The sequence below is a fragment of the Eretmochelys imbricata genome, chromosome 8 (assembly GCF_965152235.1).
Source record: "Eretmochelys imbricata isolate rEreImb1 chromosome 8, rEreImb1.hap1, whole genome shotgun sequence".
In the NCBI taxonomy this organism is placed as follows: Eukaryota; Metazoa; Chordata; order Testudines; family Cheloniidae; genus Eretmochelys; species Eretmochelys imbricata.
The window spans coordinates 89,578,195-89,596,264 of NC_135579.1; the positions used below are offsets into that span (position 1 = coordinate 89,578,195).

The 18,070-nt window shown below is 43.0% G+C and overlaps 1 protein-coding gene across 2 annotated transcripts in view; it reads right to left on the minus strand.

Moving 5' to 3' along the window:
- PDE4B (phosphodiesterase 4B) overlaps positions 1-18,070 on the minus strand; it is a 353,352-nt gene that overhangs the window by 298,164 nt on the left and 37,118 nt on the right. Inside the window, exon 1 of one of the 2 annotated variants that reach the window (XM_077823897.1) lies at positions 11,717-11,952. The exons of the other annotated variant lie outside the window; for it this stretch is intronic. Coding sequence (XP_077680023.1) covers positions 11,717-11,952 — 236 coding nt within the window. Of the gene's footprint in view, positions 1-11,716; positions 11,953-18,070 lie in introns of those variants that run through there. 2 annotated transcript variants of the gene reach the window in all.

The following is an 18,070-nucleotide window of genomic DNA, read 5'->3' on the forward strand; positions in this document are numbered from 1 at the left end:
TGAGTGGCTCTGGGAGCATTTATGCAATCCAGCTGGGTGTGGGGCTCCACATGCTGTTGTGCTGAGTGATAGCAGCACCCATAGGCACCAACTCCATGGGTGCTCTAGGGCTGGAGAATCCACAGGGAAAAATTAGCGGGTTTCCGCACCCACTGATAGCCAAGCTCCCACCTCCTCGCCTCCTTCTCCCCCCACCCGAGCACACCGCATCACCGCTTCTCCCCCTCCCTCTCAGCGCTTCCAGCCCCTCCCCCCACCTAACAGTTCTTTGGCGGCTCTTAGGACTTTCCAGGAGGGAGGGAGAGGAGTGGGGATGTGGCATGCTCAGGGGAGGAGGCGGAGAAGAGGTGAGGCAAGGCAGGGGCGGAATGGGGGTGGGAGGAGGGGTGTGAGGGCGGTGCAGGGGCGGGGTTGAGCACCCACTGGGAAGAGGGGAAGTTGGCATCTATAGCAGCACCTGGAGGGGTTTGCTGTTGGTCACTAGCAAGGCATTGTGAGAGACAGCCAAGGCTGAAGAAAGTTCAGGGGGCACAGCACTCCCACAGTCCCAGACTGCACCCCGGGGGGATCCCCGTCACAGAGATATGGATTTTTCCATAAATGTTTCCCCCTCAGAAGCTATGATTTCAAAATATATAGTGTGTCTACTTCTCACTTCCAAGATCTAGTCTGCTGACTAGGTTAGAAATCAAACTGTGGCCTAAGAGGTTACTGCACAAGTTGGTTTTACAACCAAGACAAAATATGAGATGGAATAAAATAAAGATTATGTATATATGTATACAAACACACATGCACTACATGTTTCCATAAGAATAAAAACATCCCTTCCCAAGAACCACATCATGATGTGCCATACAGGTTATACAATCGCATGACAAGAAATTAATATCATAGTGAGAACTGAATGACACACACTGGACATACAGTAACCCCCCACTTAACGTCCTCTCGCTTAACGTTGTTTCGATCTTACATCCCCACTCATTACAGAACATGCTCCATTTAAAGTTGTGCAATGCTTCGGGATAGCTCAGTGGTTTGAGCATTGGCCTGCTAAACCCAGGGTTGTGAGTTCAATCCTTGAGGGGGCCATTTAGGGATCTGGGGCAAAAATTGGGGATTGGTCCTGCTTTGAGCAGGGGGTTGGACTAGATGACCTCCTGAGGTCCCTTCCAACCCTGATATTCTATGATTCTATGATTCTATAATGTCGTTTGGCTGCCTGCTTTGTCCACAGCTGGTAGCCCCCATATCAGTTCCCCTATGCCCCCCCCGCACAGCGCCTCCCACCTGCAGACCCCGTGAACCAGTGCCTTCCCCCTCCTCCCCCTGCCTCCTGCCTGCAGTGATCAGCTGGCTTGCAGCATTCAGGAGGGAGGAGCGAGGACTCGGCGCGCAGGCTCCCCCTCCCTCCCCTGTCTCCCGAACTCCACAAACCAGATGACTGCCGCAGGCAGGACGCAGGGGAGGAAGGGGGGAGGCTGTGCGCCGAGTACTAGCTCCTCCCCTCTCCCTCCTGCCCCCTGAACGCCGCAAGCCAGCTGATTGCCACGGGCAGGAGGCAGGGAGGAGGAGCGAGGATGCTGCACGCCTCCCTCCCCCCCCCGCCCGCGGCAATCAGCTGGTTTGCGTCGTTTAGGAGACAGGGAAGGGGGAGACTGCTTGCCGTGTCCTCGCTCCTCCCCACTCCCTCCTGCCTCCTGAACGCCGCAAGCCAGATGATTGCCGCGGGCAGGAGGCGGGGGGGGGAAGGAGCGAGGACACGGCGTGCGGGGTAAAGGGTGGGGGACGAAGAGGTGGAGGTTTGGGGGAGGGGTGGATTGGGCGGGTTGAGGGTTGAGCCCCCCGCCCCTGGTGCTTGCAGAGTAGGGAAAGCTGCCGCTGCTACTGCACAACGTGTTTCTCCTAGCCTACAGCACCTTCAATCTCCTTGCCTGATTCATTGTCTCCAGTGCCAGTGGGCTGTGCCTGTGTGGGGTAAGGTGGGGGCACCTCCCAACTATAGTACTGTACTGTACTGTACGGAAAAAAAAATTTCCCTGGAACTTAACCCCCCCTTATTTACATTCATTCTTATGGGGAAATTGGATTCGCTTAACATTGTTTCACTTAGAGTCGCATTTTTCAGGAACATAACTACAATGTTAAGTGAGGAGTTACTGTAGTAGATGTCCATATAGAACTCTACTCTTCCACATGAATACAGCTGGACTCAGGGCAAACTGATAAAACTGCACACACAGTTAACTCGATTAGCTGCTGTGCACAACTTTTGCTTTCATATTATTAAAAATTTGCCACAGAGGCTACTGCAGTAGGAATGTCCATCCATGTTAAGCTTGAACTCACTAGCTTAGAGAAAGAGCAGCAGGATGAACACTGTGACACTGGACCCACTGCTCTAGGTAGGCAGCTTGATTCTATGTAGCACAAGCTCTCCTTGTTCCAGTCTCCTTCTCAATCCCCACCTCCTCTCTTAGCTCCTACTTTATTCAAATCATAGACCAAAATATGACTCCTGCTGTCCATCTCTTATCCCTCAAGATGTCTCCTTCACACCATCCCCTCCCTCTTCTTTTTCTCCTCTCTCATCCCTCCCTATAGAATGCCAAACTTGGCTCTGCACTTGCCCATCACAGCTGCCTTATCTTCCTCTGCACTTCCCTCTTGTTTTCCCAGTCATTAGCTATGTTTCCAGCTCTCCATAAAGCCAATAATTATAGCCTCATGGCTAAGTCTCTTCTTTATATTCATCCTCCTCAATTGTACAGCTTCTGGCATGAAACACCTAATTGTCTCAACTAAGTCACACCACAGTATACAAGTGCACTTACCATAAGAGGCTAGTACATTGTTCAGCATGAAAGAGGTTAATTTCTTTACTATAATAAACCAAGTAACAGAGATTCACTGTTTCCCCCCACAGCATATTCATGTATCATTATTTAAAACCTCCTACACCCCACAGCAATAAACTATTTTTAATATTGAGAGATCAAAACAGCTTGAGCAAGTTAAAAATGCTTTTTCTTTCATTGGGAAGAGATAGGGAATTGTATCTGATCAGATAGTGAAAGAGGAAATTCAATGTACACATTTTTGCTGCAAAATAAAAAAAATATTTCATATTAACAAATTAAATGTGGGCAGATATAAAAAGACAATATTTTCCCCAAAGATACTTTCACCGCCTGCCACACCCGACTCCATACAGACTTTACTATATGTATGGGCAATGATTCCTGTAGTGCAGAATTATCTACAGCTAATTCCATACCAAATATTGACTCCAATTATTTAATAATGGCTATATTCTCACATTATATCAATACAGAAACCCACACACTTTAAGCAATATTGTCTGTTGACTAACAGAACACTGTATTTTCTGTAGGGCAGAAAGGAGTATATAAGGGCAAGGAATGTATTGTAACATGTAATACATACTACGGCTCCGCGTCTTCACTCTAGACAATGATTCCCAACGCTTATTCAAATAATATCATACCAGGAACAGGCTCATACTGAACTGTGCAAGGAACTGATTCACATTTCATAACCAACAACACACCATTCACGTACTCCTCCACACTGAACTTCAGTTTGACTGTGATCTTGGTGTTATTATAGCTGACTCTGAAATCCCCTCCTCCTTCAATTCTCCCATGTTTGCAAATCTGCCTATCACCATCGCTGCAGCATTGTCTGTGCATGACACTGCCTCAGTTCACCTCTGCAGAAATCACTATCCACATCCTTAATCCCTCTCCTCTTGATTATTGCAATACCCTTATACCTAATAATTATAGAATTATATTGTGCTGGATTGGTTCATGAGCTGCAACTATATCACAAATTATCAGAGTACTCCAATAGGGAAAAATTTATGTCTGTTTCTACAGACAAGACAATACAAAACCACTCAGTTTCATATAACATCCTTCACATCCAGTATCACTAGATACTTTAAAGAAACACAGGTATATCAAAGACAATGGTTTACAGCATTAATTGCTGTGACTCAGACACGCAGAAAATGAAAAAATTCACAAAGATTAAGTATAAAAAAGGGAGCAGAGAACTGACAATTACAGATTTGCATTGAAAGCTAATCTACACTGCATAAATTATGATGACAGATTCACTGTACTTTATCAGTCTGTACTGGCAACTCAAATGGATGAGAAAAAAACTGTACTTACTGGAGAGAGACACCATATATAATTCTGTGGCCAGCATACACAGTAGTTGGTGACATAGTGTAAGCATTTTATTTAATTTCAACTGTTCCTCGGTCACAGAGGCGTGCGCAATGGGGGAGGGGTGCGCGCAAGCAGGGGCACAGGCCCTTCCCAATAATCGGCAGGGTCACAGAACTCCTCCGGCCCCAGCGCTGGAGGAGCTCGCGGTCTCTCCCCACCATGGCCATGGGGCCAGAGGAACTCGCTCTCTGTCAGTGCTGGCCACGGCCGCAGGCTGGAGAATCTTTCTGCCACCACCAGAGCCCCAGGGCTGGAGAATCAATCTGTCCCTGCCGCAGCCTTGGAGCTAGCAGAGCTGCCCCCCCACCTTTTACTATAATGGCTATAATGGCCAAATGGCTTGGATCCCCATGGGGTCGTTATAGTAAGGGTGTTTAACGTGCCCCTCCAAAAGTGGGCAAATTTAAATTCCTGCCCATGCCCCTGCTTAGTCAGTAATACCTTTCAAATAAAATCAAACACTTCTTTAAGAAACCATTTTTCATGTTGTCTAAATGGTTAAATATACGACTGGAAGTCAGAACTCAGGGGTTCTCAAAACAGCTCAGCTACTGTGTCAATATGCGTCCACAGTAAATCACTTAATCTTTGTGTCTCTATTTACAACTCTGTAAAAGTGGTAATATTTACTGCACACTTAAAAGGTTTGTTCTGATTTAGAGATATAAATTCCAGCAATATTCTCTGTACTTAAAATGGGGAATGCCTCTAGAACCACTAATATCCCTAGGACTGGAAGGAGTGTTTTAAATGCACCCACCATACATGCCTCACAGGGATGAGCTGAAGCTTAATTAATGAATTTTTAAAACCAAATTGAGGTCCTCAGATGAAAGGGCCTTTAAGACGTGTCATGTATTGTTATCAATCCTCATCTATTAATAATTTAGTTTTCAAATTTAGATTTTTTCAAGTGAATTCCACTCTTTCATTAGCTTGTGAAGGAGGAGATACCTAAGTAGTGGAAAATACATCCTTATATCCCTGTGCTTTTTTGCAAGAATAGATCCCTCTCTGTGTACTTCAGAGAAATATTTATGCCCATCAAAATCATGAACACCAGAGCTCCATGCTCTGCACTTCGTCTCTTTAATAGCTGTAGAATACTTTGCAAAGTGTTTACACTTGCAAATATTCTGCTTCAATTGTGACAGGGTGTTTTACCCGCTTTAAGTGGCTGGGGACAGGGGGAAATCTCTCCCTTCAGGCCCCCCATTGATATAGGTAGGGTTCTTAGGAAATTTATTCTTAAGAAACAGGGAAAAAATGGGTTTCGGGATTTACTGCCATCCCCATTTCTGCTAAATTTTTCTTGTTTATAGACCCTTAAAACCAGAGCTACTGAAGAGGAAGGGGGGAGGGAAATCATCTTCCTACCTTCATGCCCTTAGGGACTTGCAATTTATTTAAGTAGTCTTTGTTCCAGAAATTCTTCCTGATAGATGTGTGAGGGAATATAGACTTCTGAAAGGCAACTGACTTGGTATGGCACGACATTTCAATTAAAAAACTAGAATGATACAAAATTAACATGGCACACATGAAATGGATTAAAAACCGGCTCACTGACTACTCTCAAAATGTAACTATGCATAGGGAATCTTCATTGAAAGTGTGCTTCTAGTAGAGTCCCTCAGGGATCAGTTCTTTACCCTGCACTTGAATATTTTCATCAGTGACCTGGAGAAAAACATAAAATCATCCCTGATAAAATTTGCAGATGATATAAATACTGTGGGATTGATGAATAATGAAGCAGACAAGTCTCTGATACACAGTGATCTGCGTAACTTGGTAAGCTGGGCACAAGGAAACAATGTGTGTTTCAGTGTGGTGAAATGTGAACTCATACATCAAGGAACAAAGAATGCAGGCCACATTTACAGAATGGAGGATTCTATTCTGTGAAGCAGTGACTCTGAAAAGGACTTGGAGGTCATGGTGGGTAATCAGCTAAACAGGAGCTTCCAGTGTGACACCAAAAGGACCGATATGATCCTTAGATGGATAAACAGGGAACAGTTATGTTACTTCTGTATTTGTCACTTGCGTGACCACTGCTGGGATATCGTATGATGCCCTCAGTTCAGGAAGGATGTTGATCAAATGGAATGGGTACACAGAAGATCCACGAGAATGGTTAAAGGATTGGAAAACAAGCCTTATAATGAAAAACTCGAGGATCTCAATCTAGTTATCTTATCCAAGAGAAGGTTCATGGGTGACTTGATCACAATCTGTAACTACCTGGAACAAAAGTCTGATAACGGGCTCTTAAAGCTTGCAGAGAAAGGTGTAACATGATCCAATGGCTGGAATTTGAAGCTAGACAAATTCAGGCTGGAAATAAGGTGCACATTAACAGTTACGGTAATTAACCACAGGAACAATTTATCAGCGATTATGGTGGATTCTCCATCCCCGGCAATTTTTAAGTCAAGGCTGAATGTTTTTCTAAAAGATATGCTCCAGTTCAAACAGGAATTAATTCAAGGAAGGCTTGTTATGTTATGTTGTTATACAGGAGGTTAGACTAGATGATCACAGTGGTCCCTTCTGGCCTTAGAATTTATGAGGCATGAATGAAGAATATATAGTATGCCAGATACCCTCCTCCTCTTAATTTTGACACAATATTATCTTTCCACCCCCTCACTCTGTTTTTCCTGTCTCAATAGAGACTTTAACACTGCAGTATGCCTGCATGTCAGCCAAAGTTCAGAGGAGAAATGCGAAAAGTCGAATGAGGAAGCAACAGCAGTTTCCTCACTCGCTCCAGTTTGATCGAAAAAAGCCTAAGAAGCAGCCAGCTGCTCCCTGAAGAATGCAAACAGGTATATGGACCAGATTACATGGCGTTCAGCAGTTAAAAGAACTGAGGCAATATTCTACTACTGTTGTATAGCAAGCTTGAAACAACAGGCTAAAGCCATAATGTATTGGAGCTTCAGGGAGAAAAGTTATGCTGAGATACTAGTCCAGTATCGTCTCAAGAACAGAAGTCATAGGTCCCAATTTTCTCCTCAGCAAAGGGAGGGGTCAATATAATGGCAGATATTCCCTACTCCAGAAGCTTCGAAACTGAGGCAACTTCTCCCTCTAGCATCATCCACCACTCCCTGGAATCCCATGAAAGCTTCTCCACTGAAGCTTTGTGGGGATTGAGGGCGCCCATGCCATGGTATCAGGAAGGAGAGGCTGATGGAGGGGGAAATTTGCATCCCCAGCATACTCGACTTCTTAGGGTAAGGTATCAGCAACCAAGTTGTTTTTATAATGGGCACAGCTACACTTAAAATGCTGCAATCGCACCGCTGCAGCTGCATCGCTGTAGCTCTTTAATGAAGACGCCCCATGCCGACAGGAGAGAGCTTTCCCATCAGAAGAGTTAATCCACCTCCCCAGGAGACAGTAGCTATGTTGATGAAGCCCTCCCACCACCACAGTTCTGTCTACACAGGGGTTAAGTCGGTATAACTCTGCCGCTTAAGGGTGTGGATTTTTCATACCCCTGAGCAACATAGTTACATTGATATAGGTCTGTAGTGTAGACTGGACCAATGTTGTTTTAACTACAGCCTCCTCAAAGAGGGGATTTTTTTTTTTAAAAATTGTTTTATACAAGTGCAGATAGCTTGCCCCTTAATGAGGCTCCTCCAACAAAAGCAACGACTATCTTCATGAGTGGTCACGGGTTCTAACATGGCCACTGTCCATGCAACAGAAATCAAAATGAAAATTGATCTTGCTTTCTTCTTGCCCTCTTTTCGCTGCATCACAAAGAGACACACCAGCAAAATATTTTGAGGCACCTGATTATAGAATAAGTACCATTTCCTGTGGTTTTAGGTGGCGCTCTCTTGCACTTAATGGGATACAATAGGTTGGAAGAAGGGATGGTCCAATGATTAGGGGACTGGCCTGGGACTCAGGAGACCTGGGCTCAATTCCCCACTTTGTTATAGACTTCCTGTGTGACCATGGGCAACCCATGTAGCTTCCCAGTGCCTCAGTTCCCCTTCTCTAAAATGGAGATAGCAGTACTGCCCTACCTCAGAGAAGTTTTGGTAGGATAACAGTATTGCCAACCTCAAAAGGTTCAGACATCATGAGTCAGACCTTAAAAAAAAAAAAAAAAACACCACACAAAACGTTTAAAAAAACACCTGAAAGTCAACCTATAACTAGTGGGCAGCCTATAACTACTTGAGGCTTTTTAGTTGATTACAGAAACAATTTCATGAGAACTGTCGGTTATCCTCAGCCATAATCAGTCCATCAGAGTTGAGCTTTTAAAAACAACATTTCAATTCTAGTGGGTTGCAACTAGACAAGTCTTTACTATTTGGTTTCACCAGTGTAGACAGTGCTCATTTAGCAAAGCAACATGTGACATATGCCGCAAGCTTTGATATGCCTACAGTAGGTTGTACAACTTCAGGTAATTAGAAAGATCAGTAGTTGTTCACTAGGCTTGGAACAAATTCAAATGCTATCACTTTATCGTACCATACTAATTAACTTGTTAAATTCCAGAACTGGAAATTAGTTTGTAAATCAAAACAGGCTGTATTTTCAAAAATTAAGGACAGCATATGATTTATAATTTACCATAGGGTATAGTTTTTAAAATATAAAGAAATATTTTCATTTCAGTTATGGTATATTCACCTCAGGAAGGATCCTCCGTCTGACAGAAAAAATTAAAGTATACATTTCTCAATACACTTTATTTATCTCTCACACTGTATTTTCTTCATTTAGTACATATTTGATCTAAAAGAAAGATGGACGTCTACAAAAATATCTAAAGCTCCACTGTGCTTTCAGATAATATGGCCCCTGTACTCTATGACATTAAAATGTAAAGTAAACAGAAAGAAATAAAAATATTAGCCAAAATGAGGGAGAAAATTGCAAAAACACGTTAGAAAAATCAGTTCACTTCCGTTCATTCAAAAGGTAAGGCTCATCACACAGCACAGCTGGGAATTATGCAGTAAGAGATAGGGGAAGTGACCCAGGTCATATAAATATTATTAAAGAACTATTTAAAAAGTCTTGAGGATAAATATTTAAATAAAACTCTGCTAGAAACAGCAATGTGTGCTAGAGAGAGTATCTTTTTGTATTTTTTTGTACAAGGAGGGCCCAATTCTGCCACCCTCACACGCTGAAAAGGGCTTTACTCCAACAGTAGTGCCACTGACATCAACAATACTGCTCAGTGTGAATAAGGATGGCAGAATCAGGTACCAAATTATTTTTAGACCTTCTACTATGAAAGATATAGGTTACAAGATATTTAATGCTGTATACATTGATCTTCCCTGTATACTGATCTTCCGGATCTTCGAGGGGGGAGGGAGGGAAGAGAGGAAGCGGAAGAAATTTATTCTAAACAAAGAAAGCAAACAAGGTATACAAACCAAAAGTACCCTATTTGGCAAGTATATGTAACACAATTGCATAAAAATTCCAATATAATTTCAGAAAAAAGTTATCTAAAAATTCAATAGTTCACTTTAATTTCAGTTGTTTCCTTTCATTTTGTAATCTACTCAATAAAATTGAGAGTACGTACTGTTTGCTAGGGGTGTGTGGGGGGTGTTATACATACATATGTGTTCAAAACCTACAATACATTACATTCTTGGGATAGATGGTTTTCTTGTATTTCTAATATTAAACTTAGTATATGAGGGGGAAAATTTATATTATATGTTCATCACCATTACATTGTAAAAACCTCACAAAATTCAACAAGTATGGTTACTTTTTAAAAAAATATCTGGAATAAGAAAAACCCCAACACATACGGACAAATGAAGACACAATTTCCATCTGTCCATATTTTAAAAATATATTATGATTAAATATGCCAGGTTTAATTAAACCTTACATATGTCTAACCATGAGCTTAATCTGATTACACCCCCAAAACACCCACAGAAGTACCACTCTTCACAGTATATGTTCTCCCCCTCCACCCCACCCCACACCAGCATGTATTGAGAAATTAACATCCCATTGTTCCCCTGATGAGAAGATATAACAGACATTCAAGGGAATTCATGTATACAGACCTAGACACTACTGGCTAGTAACCAATTAAAGGGCTAAATGAAGCTCAAGGCCACACTAAAGTTATTATACCACTTTGGGTGCCATAATATTCTTTATAAAAAGAGATACACCATTCCCGAACTATGAATTAGAATAAAAGGCTATGTTACAAGTTCATAAAAAAATTACATAATAAATTCGGTATTCTCGTATTCCTGTATGTATGATCAGTGTTTTTTCTTAAAAGTTTCTCACAGATCTAGAGCCAGAACGACTGTTACAGCTGCTAATTTGCCATAAACAAATATCTAAGGTAAAGGAGGTTTAGTGCTTCATTTCAGAAAGTTCTTGCTTAAATGCAGCTTTGACCTTTTTCCAACACAACTCAAAACACACCATTTTAAGAACAACATTCTACATTATGAAAGGAGAAACATACAAAAGGTAAATTATTTTTTTGGTATATTAAAATGTCTGGTCCTTACAAATATATATGGGGTTCCCTCGTTCTCTCTTTCCTTCTCTGATTCAGTTCACAGAAAGGGAAGTTAATGAATGTGGCTGTGTGCGAGTGTGTTATACAAACATGCATGTTATTAAAAGTTTGGAGATTTGGCTCTAGTAGTCGACTACAGTAGGTTTATATAAAAAAAGTTTTGTATCCATAAACCACACACAATGAATTTAGGAGAGAAAATATGAACCACTCGAAATATGAGCCACTCTTTCTTTTGTTAATCCTTTATGACTTCATTTACCTGGCTTAATACAGCAATTCCCTTTATATTTTCACCAAGTGGTAATAAGCTTCAGCTCAAAATCAACTGTGACAGCATGCAAATTGCTGACTGCCCAAAAATGGTCAATTTAAAACATATGAATCTTAGCTACAACCTTGTTTTAAAAGGAGGCTGAAAGAAGGCACAACATTTTTACCAAACAAAAATAGTCAAAAGCCACTCAGTAAAGTTGTAGCCTTTACCAGCATTTAAGCCTGACAGTAGCATAGCAAAAACGACCCAGTCTATGTTCTACTGTTACCTGCAATCAGAGTTGATATAGAAAGAAAAAGCATTTCAAAGATTCCTCTGAAAGAAATCCACATGCTTTGCCTACAATGTCTATGAAAGTTCCTGGGTGCCTGTTTTATTCAATGAAGATTAACTACAGATGCATGCATTATAGGCTGTACGTATTCTGGAGAACAGAAGCTGAATGACAATTGTACAGGCACTGCATTGTACGTATTTCAGCTGCCCTCTGTTCTGTTCATTTCACACTTGCAGCAAGTATTATGAATGGATCTCAGCTTATTTTTCAGCGTTAAAAACATAGCCACACACGCACTGGCTTGTAAAGACAAATAGATATCAAACAGATCTTACCATGTATGCGCCACTGTAAAGCGACGGCGTTGACGGATGCTTTTATTCACCAGCAACTTTCTGAAAAAGCATGGAGAGTTCCTTGGAGAGCTGCGAGGTGAAATTTTTGGAGACGTGGGTCTGTTCCCTGGCAGTTTGGGAAGCTCAAGTTCTAAATGCATTTGTTCTTTGAAAGTCTTTATGTAGATATCTGACTCTGGAGCAGCAAGTTCCCTAGAAGAATCTTTTGCTGTCATAGCTTGGATGTTGTGTTAGCTTTCACCATTCAAAAAACATATCAAAAAACACATCACAGAGACATTGCTTCAGATTCAAATGCTGATAGATTGGCAAAGCCTAGCCCTGTCATTCACAAGGCTGAGTCCCAAATGGAAAAGCTACCTAAAACAGCAGCAGCCTAAATCGAAGAATAAGTCAATGCTTTATCAGACAGAGCTTTATCAGCCCAGCTTTCCCTCTGAAAATGCGCCAAAGTGCTTTCTGTGTCAGTAGCCTCCTTGTGGATGTGGCTTGTCTGCAAGCTATACACTGACACTCACTGAATTCATTCAGCTGAACATACCAGCTCATGAAAAATTCATAAGAACTCCCTCCCGATCAATCCTTTTAATAAAATACTTCAAGAAAAAAATACTAGATTTGTCTGCATATACTAAGAAAATAAAGCTGTTTACAAACATATTACAAAACAGTGCAACCTGGTTCATTCAGGCCCAACATAAAAAAGATCTTCATTCAGAATTATTTGTGTAACCCATACTGCAGTAGCTCCACCCATGACATGCTTATTGGCTCAATATTGTTTTGACAACTGGACTCTATTCAGCCCTTCCTTATACTTGTGCATGTGTCAGATTTTCATGAAATTTTGAAGAGGGTTCTAACACAGTTACAGTGTAACATGCTAATCTGTGTGCTCCCAAGCAGCCTCTGTACACATCCTAAGGGTCCCTGACGATGACTTTTCTGAATCAAACCAATGCTAGCATGAGCACATAATTCGCAAAAGGGAAAGGTGGGGAAGGGAAAAAATGCAAGTGGCAACCTAGCAAGAAAACAAAACAACAACAACAAAAAAAGCTACTCATTATTACCTGAAACTTTGGTAAAATCTGCAAGAATGAGCATCCTATAGTTGGAGTAGCATGCTGTTCAGCAGTTCTCACTGCTATTATGGAGGACTATAATGGCCGAGTAGGAACAAAACAAAAACCTTTATGGCAGTGAGAGCCCACATATCTGAAACAGAACTAAGAGCACTGAGATGGTCAGCAAAGGGTGACTGAAAGGAGATGGCTAATGCTGATGGTTGAGAAATCTGTCAATTCCACTGGAGCAGGAGGAAATTAATTTAAATCTGAACTTTTATTTTAAAGAAAGAATGTTCTTATGGATTTTTTTTAAGATGAGCTAGTATTGTGAAATTTAATGATAGAATAGAATCATAGAAATATAGAACTGGAAGGGATCTTGGTAAGTCATCTAGTCCAGTCCCCTGCACTGAGACAGGACTAAGTATTATCTAGTGCAGCAGTTCTCAAACTTTAGGAAACTAGAACCCCATTTTGATTTAAAAATTTTCACGGACCCCCCCCCACCCCAGCCACCCTCTCAGCCCGAGGCCCCACGCCCACCCCACCCCTTCCCTGCCTCTTTCTGCCCCCTACCTGGGGAACACCAATCCCCGCTCCTCTCCCTCCCTCCCAGTGCCTCCTGCACGCAGCTGAACCCCTCTTCTGTGACGTGCAGGAGGCACTGGGAAGGAGGGGGAGGAGGAGGAGTTGTTACTCTGGAAAGGTGGTAGGCAAAAAATGGGTGGGATGGTAGTATTAGGATTTCTGGGCATGTTGTGCTTATTCACATTGCATTTTGGTTTGTCTTGGCTTTAGGTGTACATGGGGCCAACTTTTACATATAAAAGGCAACAGATTCCAGGCAAGGAGTTTACAGGGAAAATTATCGTGTCTTCCTGTAAATTAGAGTTGTTGGTAGTTGGAATGGCTGGGGAATAGCTAAGAACATCCTCCATATTTAAGCAGGAGAAGATGACCCTTTAAATAGGAAAAAAAGTGATTTCCTGGATTATGTGAAAAGTGAAGAAGGGAAAGATAGCCCATATCAAGCCAGACCTAGGTGGAAGTATTCTGGCCTCTCAATAGAAGTTGAATAGAATACAGCTGCTAACATATCAATTACAGAACACACCATCCTAACCTCAGGGTCTTACATAGCTCTTTTCATCCATAGATCTCAAAGCATTTTACAAAAGTGGGTAAGTCTTATTTAGCTTCATTTTTCTGATGGGGAAGTTGAAACAGAAGTTAAGTGACTTCCCAAGGTCTCACAGCAAGTCAATAGCCAAGCTGGGAGAAGGACTGAAGTCTCCCAACCTTTAGTCCACTATATCACTGCTGCCTGTTTGCCTTCATTTCTATTTCTTGGCAATATCATCAATAACATTGCTTGGTTAACGCTGATGTAACGTTCACTGTGATGCATACAGACCTAAGACCTTTTCTTCCAGTATTAGCATTGTGGTTTAAGTTGGGGAAAGGTGTATAACATGAAGAGTTATAAACTCAAAAGGAGGAGGGGCAGGAACCTCCAAAAATCACTAAATCTCTCTCTTCAGTACAGTTCTCCTTCAGGCCTAAAAGCTGCTGGCACCCTCCACATAGTGGGAATGGACCAGAAAGCAGAAATACAGTAGAGAGCTTACCTCAATTGCTGCTATTTTATTTCCCTTTCCACCTGCACAAAGGTAGAAAAGACCTGTCTGCTCCCCTTCTAAAAGACGGGATAATGAGATACTATGTTTCTAGACTCTCACCCCAGTGAAATAAAGGGAAACATTTAATCCTTTCAGAACATCAGGTGTTAATCAGCTGTTACATTACTCTTTACTTTGCCGGCATTTACAGATAAAAGACAAAAAAACCCGCTAAGAATTATTCCAACCGATTAATAAAATTCATGCAAATGCTTAATCTGGAGTTCAAAGCAAAATTTCAGGGATATTCTCCAACACATGATGAGGCAAAACAACCTATGGAGATAGTAACACTAAAAACTCATTTATTTTAGAGTTTGAAGAATTAATACTTCATCCTTTAATAAGAATATATAAAAGCAGAAAGAAAGAGTGGGGATTATACAACAGCTCAGAACACACTGAAAGAAAGAACACCATGCAGCACAGAATAGATAAATATGAGGAGGTTACTTCCCTGTAACTGGAGGTTCTTCGAGATGTGTTGACCCTATCTGTATTCCACTGAGATTTTTCTCATGTGCGCCATGCATCCGAAGGTGGACAATTTGGAAGTAGTAGCATCCGTTGGTCTGCACATGCACTCGTCGCCTCATGGTTTCGTCCGAGGTGATGAAGGGTGGGGAAGACTGACTGCTTCTCCAGTTCCTTCTCCACTGCAAATCAAACAGATCCACAGCAGAGGGGAAGGAGGGTGGGAAGCAGAATACAGATAGGGACCACACATCTCGAAGAACTTCCAGTTACAGGTAAGTAACCTCCTCTTCTTAGAGTGATGGTCCCTATTGTATTCCACTGATGGTGATTAACAAGAGGTACCTTGGATGGGATGGTTGAATGGAGGACAGTCGTGTCAAATGAGGCATCCGTCACAGAGTCCTGCACCAAACCGTAGCTGCCCTACATATGTCTGAAAGTGGCCCACCTATGTGCGGGCTGCCATGTGGCCAAGTAGAGATAAGGAAGTCCTGACTGGGACAGATGAACTGTTGACTACCGGGTGATGAGTTCCTGCAGAGCCTGGAACCTGTCCCTTGATAGGTAAGCTTGTGACCAAGTTGATGGAGGCCCCTATGAAGTCTAGGAACTGTGAGAGAATCAAAGTTGATTTTTCAACATTGAAGCTGACTTCCAAGGATGAAAGGAGTCTGAGCAACATGGAAGCCAAGATTCCAGCTCTGTCTCTGGATTGTGCTACTAGAAGCCAGCCACCAAGATTGGGGAAGTGATGGAGGTGGGCTGCTATGACAGAGAAAACTTTGGAAAAGTCCCAAGGAGCAGTGAAGAGTCCAAATGGCAGGACCCTGTACTGAAAATGCTGATGGCCCACAGTGAACCACAAGAATCTTTTGTGGGTTGGATGGATGTCTATGTAAAAATCAGTGTCCTGCATATTGAGAGCTGTAAACCACATGTCTTTTTCTAGAGACAGTATGATGCTAAGGTGACCATACAAAACTTGGGCTTGTGAATAAAGTGGTTGAGGCAATGGATCTCCAGGATTGGCCTCCACCCTCCCTTCTTCTTGGGTACCAGGAAGTAAGTCAAATAGAACCTTGTGCCATGATAGTTCAGAGGAACATATTCTATAGCTCCCCTTTGTGGTAAGAAGTCTACTTCTAGGGCCAGGATATTATCATGAGAGTGGTCCCTGTAAAGGGATGGAGGCGGGGGAACATGGACAGAGGTAGAGTGGGGAACTCAGTTGTATAGCAATAGTGAATGACATACAGGACCCACTTGTCCATTGTTATTGCACTCCAGGCTGGTAAGATGACCCCAAAGGAGATGGGCTGGTTGCATTTCCATGGTGGTTGACAGCACTCAAATATCGTTTCTGAGAGGTTTGAATGTGAGATGAAGATTGCGAAGGCAGACACAGGGAGCCAGATCACTGGGGCTTCTGGAGCTTAGGAGTAGGTTTGTATGGCCTCTGGTGGAAGAACTGGGGAGTCCTGAATCTCTGTGTAGGTGACAGAACTTCTGCGCAGGTGTATCAATACCCAGTGATCGAAGTCTGAATCTGGAATCCTTGACATAGTGGAGGGAATTGTTGGTCTTCTGATTAAACAGGCGCGACTCATCAAAAGGAAGGTCCTCAATGGTATTCTGCACCTCTCTGGGGAAACCAGATGAGTTCAACCATAATTCCCTCTGTATGAGGATGCATGTGGCCAAAGAGTGTGATGAGGTATCCGTAGCATCCATGGCTGAACGTAGAGCCATTCTAGCCACCAACTTGTCTTCCTCCAGGATATACTGGAAACATTCAATCTAGCTGAGGCAGCTTTTCAGTAAAGTCCTATAATTTACTATAGTTAAGGAAGTTGACAAAGCCCTGGCTGGGATGATTTAACTGGGAATTGGTCCTGCTTCGAGCAGGGGGTTGGACTAGATGACCTTCAGGGGTCCCTTCCAACCCTGATATTCTATGATTCTATGATTCTAAGTCATATTTGGCTAACAAGACCTGGTAGTTTGAAATTAGAGGCTTGTTGAAGAGAAGACCCTGTGTCCCAAAATGTCTAAGCATCTGCCCTCCTTATCTGTCAGGTTGGTGCATGGGTGTTGCTGCCTGGATTGTTCTCTGTTGCTGCTTACACCACAAGGAAATTGGGGGGGGGCGGGGGTGAGAAAAGGAACTCCAACCACTTAGCTGGTACGTAGTCTCTCTTCTCTGCCTCCACGTTTGGACTGGTTGGAGAATGGCATCATTGATTGGTAGAGCAATGCTGCTTGGTACCAAGGAATAAAGGACGTCCAGGAGCTGGTGCTGCTTGTCTTGTACTTCCTCCAGTGGAATATGAAATTCATCCACCACCCTTTGCAGGAGTTCTTGAATTGCTGAAAGTCATCTGGAGGTGAGGGGGAGGCTGAAGTTACTGCAGCATCTGGAGAGGATGATGGGAAATGCTCTTGCTCCGGTGGTATTGTCACATCTGGACTCATTGGTTTGTCCTCCATAACCAGTTCAGCACGCCCTAAGCGGCGATAGGGGCGAAGCCTCCCTGGCTGAATGGGCGGGTTCCAAGGGTGGGTACCGGGGCCAGGATCCCTGATAAAGACAGCAAGATGGATCCGGCAGATGTTGTGGAGGCCCTATGGAGAGGGCAACCAATGACTTCCCTGCTGCTGGAGAGGAGGGTACTGCCACACTGCTAGCAGTCCTTTAGAGTACTCATAGTGATGGTAGGGAATGGGCGGCCTTTGTGCTCCATTGCAATCCTCCAATGATGAGAACTCAGATCCCAGTTCTGATGGTGATACCATCAGAGCCGGTGGAAACACATAAACCACAGGCAGATGAGTCGAAGCGTGACCTGATTTCACCAAGTCCTGGATAGGAATCAGACCTCCCCAGTGCAGTTTGCAGAGGAAGCCATGGAGAACTTGGTTCTCTATGATGAGCCGCTCATGTGGTTCTGGTGAATTCGCCGATTGCCCCAGTGTTAACAATATCCGTTCCATAGCTGGAGCCAGTGTCGGAGCAGAGGACTGCCCCAGAACTGACAGATCCCTTGTCTTAAGGGAGGAAGACCTTGAGGGCAGACAGGTGTCAGTGCTCAGTACCAGGGGATCTGCTG